This window comes from Arachis ipaensis, chromosome B10 (assembly GCF_000816755.2).
Source record: "Arachis ipaensis cultivar K30076 chromosome B10, Araip1.1, whole genome shotgun sequence".
Classification (NCBI taxonomy): Eukaryota; Viridiplantae; Streptophyta; class Magnoliopsida; order Fabales; family Fabaceae; genus Arachis; species Arachis ipaensis.
In genome coordinates, this window is record NC_029794.2 from 122,169,311 (window position 1) to 122,180,153 (window position 10,843).

General features: G+C 36.4%; 1 protein-coding gene across 4 annotated transcripts; it reads left to right on the plus strand.

Moving 5' to 3' along the window:
- On the plus strand, nucleotides 956-3,231 carry LOC107624496 (ninja-family protein 4-like). Of its 4 annotated transcripts, none has more exons than XM_016326987.2 (4): nucleotides 956-1,223; nucleotides 1,624-1,693; nucleotides 1,778-2,093; nucleotides 2,479-3,231. In XM_016326987.2, the coding sequence occupies exons 1-4, from the start codon at nucleotides 1,123-1,125 to the stop codon at nucleotides 3,060-3,062; spliced, it is 1,071 nt and encodes a 356-aa protein (XP_016182473.1). In that variant the 5' UTR covers nucleotides 956-1,122; the 3' UTR covers nucleotides 3,063-3,231. The 4 variants fall into 4 exon arrangements, with proteins under 4 accessions (XP_016182473.1, XP_016182474.1, XP_016182475.1 ...); XM_016326988.2 differs by having other exon boundaries at nucleotides 960-1,219; XM_016326989.2 differs by lacking the exon at nucleotides 956-1,223 and adding an exon at nucleotides 1,254-1,495.

Consider the following 10,843-nt stretch of genomic DNA (forward strand, 5'->3'; position numbering starts at 1 on the left):
TAGAGTAAAATAATTTTATATATGTATTTACTTACATAATGTCATATTAATTAAAATAATTATATTTTATAAAAAGTTTAAGAGGCCAATATTTTTATTAAAATCTAGTCAATACTTAATTAGTAAAAAAAATGAGTAATATCATACTATTAAATGTAATCTCACATTATTAAAAATATTAATAATGACTAATTGATGGTTAGAAATCACAAAATCTTCTTGCCCTTAACACTCCTCATATTTTATATTGATCCCGTAAATAATTATAAAAAAATAAATGTGATTATGCAATTGTATAACTGTCAGTGCATTAAAATTAAATATATTATTTCATATATTTTTAATAACTAATTTAGTATATAATTTTATGTGTGCATGGAATATGGTCATAAAAGCTATTATCATTCTCTTATTTTAATTAATATATTGATAATCTAACACGCTTTGATAAATTAACCAGTAAGACATGAAAGGCTTATTGGAATTTATTATCTTGATTAATACGGTCTTGAGTAGGATTAAGGAAAAGTCTAGGGGCCAGCAGTTTTGTTGAATTTTGGCCAGCATGTAGCCAGCAGAGAAAGGTGAGTCATTGGATGAAAACTCACATCAATCTCACACCATTAGATCATCATTGATGGCTATTTGATGGCTACCAATCACAAAAGTTGCTGGCCCTTAGCATTGCTCTTAAAAATAATAGTTAAAAAATTAAAATATTAAAAAACACAAACATCATTTGTTTTTTCTTTTAAACTCAATCTCATCCTATTAACGGACAATTATGTTGAAGAGAATATTTTATTTAAAAAAATGTGCATGACACGGTAGGTGTTGGGAGTGGCATGCAGAAAGAAAAGAAGGATGAACCTTAACAGACGATTTGACCATATTACCCCTGGACCCTCTTAAGAATTACACATAGACAAGGATGAACAAGTGTCCTGGGTGCTTCTGCCACTTCTTGAAGACCTCAATTCTCAGAAAAACCCGCACATAAGAGAAGAGAAGAAAGATCAAAGTGTTCAAACTTAAGATGAGGTGAAACTCACGCTCTCTCCTCTCATTGCCACGTGGAACTCCTCATAAAAACACGACACACCCCCAACAACATCGTCATCAATGTGTTATTCACTCTTCTTTTACTTCTTCTTCTTCTTCTTCCATATCAAATTTGCAGCCCCCACACACTTACTTTTTGTTGTGACATTCCCACTGTGTGAGTGAGTTTTCCTCATTTCTCAATTCTTATGTTTTTGTTTTGGTTTTTGTTTTTGTTCTCTCTTCTTGTTATCATTATCAGTAATCCTGTTAGGTACCCTGTCCCATTGTTTTTTGTTTTTTAACTCACAATTCCCATTTGGGGATGTGACTTTTGTTCACAAAGATTTAAGCTTTTTTGGTGTAGTTAGTTTCTTTTTTAATGTTTATCTCATTTTGTGTAATCATCATTGCTCTGTTCTCCTTGTTAGGTAGAGTTTGGAACTATTTTAAGGTTACCATCATTTCAAATTCTGATTTTCTGCCTAACTTGTTTCTGCATAATGCATGTCCTTTGTTTATTTTTTGATTCATTGTTATCATTATTCTAATTATTGTTGTTGTTATTTTCTTCCTCTTCAGAGAGAACTCTAGGTGTCTTCTGTTGAAGGCCTTTTCTTTCTTTCTTTCTTTCCCTTTGAGTTCAATGGAGGTAATGCTGAAAAAAAAGAAAATGTTGAATTTTTCTCCTCATGCAATGCAACAAAACTAATTAAGAAAACTTTGATTATTTCAGACAGTTTATGGTGAGGAACAGATGAAGTGCAGCAACAAAATAGACCTGACATTGAAGCTGTCACCTTGTGGTGATGAGAAAGAAGAAGAGAGGAGGAGGAAGCTGAAGAGGTCATTATCAGTGATGAAAGATGGAAGCATCACATTTCTGCCATGTCTGAACAGATCAAGCTCTTTGCCATCAGAGGCTGAGGATAGCAATGGCAAGAGAATGCTGCATGAAAGGCTTAGGAGGATTGCTATGGCTGTCAATGGTGCCAACTTCTTTCAAGTCAAGTCACTTTTAAATCCTTCCGGGAATTCAAACCATATGCAGGGTAACATGCTAACATACTAACATTTTTGTTGTTCTGTTTTGGTTGTTGTCAAGTGTTCCATAGAAATTGTGTTTTTGTTTCTGTCTCCAATATGTGCTACTTTCATGCAAATGTGGAAACTACATTATATATAGGTAGATCTATACTTGCGAAAACATGTGAGAGTTGAAAGTCCTAAGGGATAGAAACAGAACATTTCATTGGTTTGAATGTGCTAATCAAAGCAGGACAATTTTTATGAATAAAGAAATGCTATGGAGAATGAAAGTTAACTCCTTGTTAAGAAAGAAAGAATCTCTCTTATGTTAAGATCCATGACTTAACATTATAACTTGTTGATTTGTTAACTGTTGTGTCACATAATCCTGTTTACTGATTTGTGCAGATGCACATAAGGCACAATCAAGCTCAGCTAAAGGACCCAACCTCAACAACAATGCATCAACCACGAAAACAAATGATTCCATGGCTTCCAACAAAACAACAAACATCAATGCAAAGGCGGTCGACCTCATCGACCTCAACACCGAAGCATCAACCACAGAGCAAAACAATTCCTTGGCTTACAAGAAAACAACCACCACCGATGCAAAGGAGGCGGAAGGCCTTGACCTCGACACCAATGCATCAACAACGAAGAAAAATGATTGCCTGACTTCCAAGAAAACAATAAACACAGATTCAAAGGAGAAGATTCCAGACAAGAGATTCAAGCTAGGGAACTACTGCAGCCTGAAAGGGGATGTGATGGAGATCCTTAGGCAGATACCGAGTGTGACGACGACAGGAGACGGCCCTAACGGGAGAAGAGTAGAAGGGTTTCTTTACAAGTACAGGAATCGCCAAGCTTGCATTGTGTGTGTTTGCCATGGTAACTTCCTCACTCCAGCAGAGTTCGTTATGCATGCTGGTGGCAAGGAAGTCGAAAACCCAATGAAGCAAATCACTGTTTATTTCAGTCCATTCTAGAGGTAAGCAAGTTGGATTCATAACTATGAATCTTAGATTAGTATGTAGAGGGAGCGTGGAAATTGTCAATCAAAACTATCTTTTATTAGTTTAACTTCCATAATTATTCATGGTTTTAAAATTAAAAAAAAAATATCGCCACCCCATAATTCTATGCATGGATCAATCATATCCGTATACCACCAAATTGACCTAGTTTAAGGAGGTTCAAAAAGAGTGAGAGTAACAACAATATGTACCCTATCAGAATAGATTAATTTGTTTAATTTGTTTAACATCAGTTGTTAAGAATGAGTACAATATTTATTGTTTTTAGTCAATAATATTTAAAAGTGTTAGACTATTCGATTAAATGTGTTGCATTATTGGTTTAAAGTGATGGCTAATACAAATTAAAATTGTTAACCCTTGAATTTTTCTCTAATACTAATATCACTTTGATCAATTGGTTGGTTGTTTGGTTTAAGTTGCACAATTACCTTGCTCATCTATCATGTATATTCCTCATGGTAATAGTAACAATTTTTAAATACAGGATTCACATATCCCTTTGGATGAATTTGTTTGATTGATCACCGCAAATATATTATTCATTGATTAGTTAGTCTCTATCAAAGAAAACTCTAATCAAAGGTTGTTCTTTTTCGTGCTAAGCATTTTATTACTAGTAATTCAATTCTGCTATTTTTTACAAAAGCAATTCCTCTCTCCTAAATCTGAGTAATTGTTTATTACGTAATCACGAATAAACGTCCTACTAAAATATATCATAAAAAATTTTTAATTACGACGGCATAAATTAATCATAATCTATGCACGGATACGGGACACCATACGGACACGCGGATTTTAAAATCTTACATGATACGGGAACACGCATACATATAAAATATAAAGTATTTTTTAGATAAATTGTAGTGATATTTTGATATTTTATTGATATTAAAATATAAATTAAAATTTTTAATTATTTTTAATGTCTTATTTTAATTATATTAAGTATTTAAAATATTTTTTATTTTAATAAATAATAATATATACTATATTTAAATTTATTTTAAGAATATATGTTAAGAATAAGATTGGACACGTTGACACGTGATGGTATTTAGGTGTGCCAAGGCATGTCTGGAGAAGAATTTTTTATTTTTTATTAAGACACGGTTGGACACAGTAGACACACGTGTCGGACGAGTGTCAGTAAGTGTCGTGTCCAAAATGTGTCTGACATGCGGACACGACAACTCAGCGAAGTGTCCGTGCTTTATAGACCATAATTGATTACCAACAAATTTGAGATCCTACATTATATTAGAGTAAATGGTCGGAAGACGTTTAGAAATTCGGGAGTCAATGGGGTGAGGTGGTTGAATGCGATAAGGCGATAGAATCATGCAAATCTTTTAGGCTACGTTTGTTTGCTGTCTTAACCAGGAATTGACAAAGACACAATAGCACATAGACATGAACATACACAAATTTTTTATCTTGTTTGGTAATATTATACATAACAGTACACTAGTATCCACAAATTTATCAAAATGACAAATTTATCCTCACCAATAACATCATTGTATCCACAACTACCACCATCTATAGCCACCATCACCATCTACTACCACTATCAGATTTATTATCTTCATCATTATCTATAATTATCGAAAAAGCATTGATAAATTTTTAATAATCACCATTTATCTCAAAAAAAAAAAAGAAAAAAAAATAGAGAAGACAGAGGTAATAATCACATTAACCATAACTAAAATAAAAAAAAATCACAGGAGAATGAAAGAGACGAGGGAGATGGTGAGAGAATGAAAGAGACGAGGGAGATGGTGAGAGAAAGGGCAGAGAAAGGTGCTACGATTTTCTGGGGCACGAGCGTTGAATGGCGACCTTGACTTGTTGTATTGAGAGGGTTGGATGGTGTTGCGACTTGCTGTGGGTTGAACGGTGCTGTGACTCTATGTCGCGAGGGATGGACGGTGAGGGCGACAGATCTGGACGAGTGGTGGCAGCGATGCAGAGGCGGCGACAGAAGAAAATGGAGGAGACACAAATTTAAGAACACAACAAAGAAGAGTTCGGCGATGGAGAGAGAGAGGACCATCGGAGGAGGGAGGCATGGCGGCGACGACGAGATCTATGGCAGAGGAGAAGAATCTGGAGAGAGGTAGAGGACTGGCGGAGAAGGAAGAGGGAGTAGAGAAAGGGGTTAGGATAGGGTTGAGGTAGGGATAAGGTTGGAATTTTTGAAATTAACTAAGGATAAAAGTGGAAAAAATTGTGTCTCATAAGTTGTATCTCAGTATCTCAACTCTAAAGAAAGACATTGAAAACATGTATTTTGAGTGTATCTGTGTACCACCGTGTCTATTCAAAATTCGTATCTCAGCGAACAAATAGTAGACGTGTACCATCGTGTCTATGCCTAAGTAAACAAACGCGGCCTTAGTGTTGGTCGTGTTTTGATTGATTCGTGTATAATGGACTTGATCAATGAATAGATTCATATAACAATTGGGATTAGTGGTTTTGATGTGTTTGTGAAAGAAATTGGTAGTGAGGTATATGGAGTGGTGTATTCCTAGGAGTGTAATCACGTAATGGAAGGAAGAGATCATGCTTCAAAGAATGGAACAGAAAGCCTAGTGATACTAGCTGGAAGCCGTCATTAGAGGGTTAGAGTGCGACGGACGAGATAGTGGTGGACGTGGTTAGAGAGTATGAGAAGGACAAGAGTAGGATAGTAGTTCCAGATATGGATTTGAATGAATGGAATAAAACTATTTCAAAAAAGGAAATGGATCAAAAGGCATTAAAGGGAGTTACTAAGGGTGTGGAATCTAAGAGATTTGATGCGGATAGTGAGAATTCTGACCAAACAATCTCTTGTAGCTATGAATATAATGGTGGAAGATCAAATTTAAAGAGTAACACTAATAATAATGAGATAATATGTGGAAGTGTGAGGCCCATTACACCAAATCATATGAGGAAGAGCTCAACATGCAGTTTGGGCCAACAAATCATAAGCCCAAATGAAGAAAGGGACTATGGACTGGTTTTGGACAAGTCTCAAGGAATGAAGCATGGGCTGATCTTGGAGTGCTCTCAAGGAATAGATCAAATCAGAGATGCATGGGCAGGTATAACAATGCATCCCCTCATCTGTCAAATTCAGCAGCGCAGCCGGAGAATGCTCAGGTCGCGCATGGTGGTCGCAATACGGTGGAAGAGGATGGAATCGGACATGGTTCAGGAACCCAGATCATGATAAGAAGTGAAGGGGACGTCTCTTTTGTCGTAGACGCAGTGACATCGAGATTGAGAAAGGGGAAACAAGTCATGATGCCGTCAATGGAGATAAATGCTAGAACATCTAAGAGGCCGTGGACAGATGAAAAAGGAAGCAACAAAATATAGAACCAAAGGGAAGAATATCAAGAGTGCGACTGTTGTAAGGAAGCACAAGTTGAAGAGGCTCACGGTGTGTCAAACTTGAGAGGTATAGCAACGACTCTAGTGATGCATGTTCAGATGAAAAAGAAGAACAATATAGTGATGGAGAATCAAATAACTCTGGTATGGATGCAAGCAATGTTATGAAGAACGAGGAAGAACGAAAGAGATGGGAGGAAGACATGGATGAAAACAGAAAAGTATGGAAGTTTGTCACAGAGACAGGGGCCATTCAGTATAACGATGATGATGACATTGTGGCTATCTTGCAAGAGCAGAATGAAACTTTAGCGATTAAAAGAAGATTTGCTAAGCAAAAGGAGAAGGCAAGAAGGAGCCGACCAAAGAATTGCAGAAAAGTGTGTAATAAGAACTCAAATGATTTTTAGTTCTTGGTATTGAGTTTGGTGAAATTATTTTTTTTTTAAAAAAAAAAAGCAAAAGCCCGTAAGATGGATATGCTAGGATTAATAGAGACAAAGAAGCAGGTTGTGACAAAACTTGATGTAAAAAGAATTTAGGAAAATGAAGAAGTGGGATGGGAATTTGTGGAGTCTGAAGAACATGGGGTGTATTGTTAATGTGGGATGAAAATATTTTTAGGATGAAAAACTGATACAAAGGAGAAAGGTGGATGTGTGTAGAAGGAGGTAAGGGAGAAAATAATTAATGGGTTGTGAATGGTACTTGGGAGGTTTATGGCTATAGTGTGGTAGTTTGAAAGGCACATTTCAAAGGCTATTTTCGGTTTCAAACCAAAAAGGATCTGTCATAAGGGAATATGAATTTTGGGATAAGATAGAGTGGGTTTGGAACTTTAGTTGGAGAAGAGAACTACTATACCAAGAAAACTGAAACTATTAAATGAACTACATGGTGTTTTGCAATTGACAAAGCTGTTAAGAGATATAGTCATATAGAGGTCATTGTGGTGTGAAAATTTGAAAAACTATACTCTACTACTATCTCCTTTGTACAAGTGTTACAGGAAGAGACAATACCATAAGACATGTCAAGTTTTAGTTTCACTAAAGATACATGGAGAGGATTGGTTGCGTCGGGAATTGAATTATTTACTTGGTTTGTCTTAGATAATAGTGTCAATATTAAGGATAGATTGAGTAGATTGGGTATAATTGAGAAAAATGATTCTGAATGTGTGGTGTGTAATAAGGATGTTGAAAGTATATACCACTTATTTGTTACGTGTGAGTTTTTGTGGCAGGTATGGTGTGCTTGGATAATTGACGCTAGAGGCATTTGGACAATACAAGGACCAACGAAGAAGCATTTTGAAAGTTGGTTGGATTGCCTTTGATCAAGGATCACTGGAAAAATGGTTGATTGAGTTATTTTTCACTTTTGGTATATTTCAACGGAGAGAAACCAGTGGATTTTTTCACAAAACGGCTATACTTGCTGCGGTGGTTATTGCTGACTCTTTTGAATGCTATAAGGCATGGAGTTGTCTTATTTCTTTTTGTTGTTGATGGCGATGCCGGAGATAATGAAAAAATTGAAGTTGTTATTCTACTCTTTTATTTCTGTTTATCTTCTGTCTAATGTTCCACCTTATTGTGTTGAGCTCTTTTTATTATTTTTTTAACTAACATCTTCATAATTTTATGTATCTAATATTTATAATAATATATCTATTACATCTATAGTATATATTTATTTCAATAATAATAAATGAATAAAAAGTAAAAACAAAAGTCAAATTAACCTTATTTTTAATTTGTAATCGTCCTCAACGTTTCAGTTGTTCTCATAAAAAAAGTGTTTAAAGACCCACAAGCGGGCCACCACAAATGTAGAAATAGAAGTTCTAAAGTAAAACTAAAAGAGAGGAGGATCATGTTCATTAGTAATCATGTTGGCTGCTCCACCAATTCAGATGGGAGAGAAAGGAAGATTTTTGACAGTTGGAGTGGAGGAGTCCAGGAGAGTTTCATCAACTCAGGCACCAGAGGTTTTTAGGTCCTCAGTAGGGATGGTCTCAGCCTCAGGAGAAACAATTTTTCCATCAATCACGACTTTGTCGGGATCAATGAGAGTGAGGTCGACCTCGGACGCAAGAACCTAAAATTGAGCCTTTAGATTTTCAGCTATCTCATCTATCCCCAGAGCCACCGATTCCTCTAAGTACATGTGCTCTTCCTTCAACCTGGCAAGTTCTTCTTTCAAATCCAAATTTTTCCCAAATACGCAAGTATAACTCTCCTCAGCCTTCTTCTGCAATCCCTCTATCAAAGCACAAGCCACCTTGGACTGCTTCACCCTCTTGTGTAGTTTCAAAAGATTGGAAATAACAACTTCTTTCTTAGCTTCCAACCTTGACTTGGCCTCCTGTAGAGAAGTGAACTCAGCACGGAGGTCGATCAACTCTTTCTGGATAGTACCAAACGGAGTTTCCTCCAATTGCTTCACAAGGGTTGAACACACCCTTGCTGTCCAAATACCCCTCGAGCCAGTTCCTCTAAGTGTCTTTTGAAAGAGACATCATCCATGCTTATAGAACTATAAGGAAGGATATATTTCTCACAAAAGGCGGAGTTTCCTCCAATTGATTCCATGTCTTTTATTAATTTTATTATGTCTTAGTGCAAAATTCATCTTTTGGATACTACTTTGAGTTTTTTTGTTTTTCCTATGATTTTAGGTGATTTTTGGGCAATTTTGGCAAAGTCTTGATCAAGGATGAAGAAAGGATAGCAGATGCTGTCAGATCCTGACCTTTGTGTATTTCAACGAGCATATCTTGAGCGACAGAGGTCTAATTGGCATGTTCTTAACGATGTTGGAAAGTTAACTTCTAGAACTTTCCAGAAATATATGATAGTCTATACTTCTCTTCTAGATCACTGCTCCTAACTGGCGTTGAACATCCACATCTGGAGTTCAATGCCCAAGAAGAACCAAAGCCCAGGTTGAACGCCCAAGATTGACGTTCAACACCACCAAGGGACCAAGGGAGCACGCACTCACCCCCTAACTGGCGTTCAACGCCCATACTCCAAGATGAACGCCAGGCTTGGACTAGCACAAGACCCAAGTGGGCCCAAAGTGGATTTCAGCACTCCTTAGCTTAGTTTCGTTTATCTTTGTATATTTTAATTTTAAATTAACATATTTTAGAGTTAGCATCTCCTATTTAAAAAGTAGATCACCTAGGTCTAAGGAGGTACACACGGATATACAGAATACTACTTTGAGACCTTAGTTTTCTCTGTAAATTATGAGCAACTAAACCTCCTAGGTTAAGGTTAGGAGCTCTGCTAATTCCTATGGATTAAAAATGTTACTGTTTCTATTTCAATATATGTTTGATTCCATTATATGATGTATTATCGTTCTTCATCCAAACGAGACTGGGTATGTCCCTTTCTCTACATGAGTTCTTGTGAGTCCTAACCTGGATAGTATTGAGCTAAAGCTTGAGAATACATCACCTGAACCAATAATTCATCTGGGCTAATCGAGGATATGTGATATATAATCCGGTTAGTTATGGGTGATGAGGTTTTTGTGGCGCTAAGGCTAGAACATTGAGCTTCATTCTCTGATCCGGAAAATCTGACCTTGTCTGTGACGTTTTGAGTAGGATCACAAAGGAGAATGAATTGCGTGAGCTTCACCCTCGTTCATATTGAATGACCACTGACAACGGCATTTGATATGAATTAGAGGAGATTAACTTGATGAGAAGACATGAGTTAATCACTTACAGCTTTGCCATAGAATGAATTATTCATTGTTAAAGTAGTCTGTAAGAAGTATTAATCCAGAAAGATAAAGCATCTCCAAAGCCTTAACTGATTTCTTATTATTGTTTCTACGTTAACCCATTATTGCTTTCTTTACTATTTGTTTTATGCGCATTCAACAACAACTATCTTTCTATTCTCCTGACTAATATCTGTAGGATAACCATTGATTGTTCAATCCAACAATCCTTGTAGGATCGACTCTCACTCACTTGAGGTATTACTTGGACGACCCGGTGCACTTGTCGGTGAAGTTGTGCGAGTTCAATTTCGCACACCACCTGTCGTGCATTCTGAGATAGAATAAAAGGATTGTAGTGCCTATATTTCCTGGTTACATTAACTTCAGTGATATTGTAGTCCTTGTACTTTTGTGTTCCTTGTCGCGAACTTGGATCATACCATTCACATTTAAACACACACACCTTGTACGTAGTGCGACAGAAATACTCTAATTGAATTATGTTATATAACACACCAAACCATCAGAATGACCACCGCCTGAATCTCCACAAACCCAAACTCTGGTGTTATCTGTTTTCTTTTCAATTG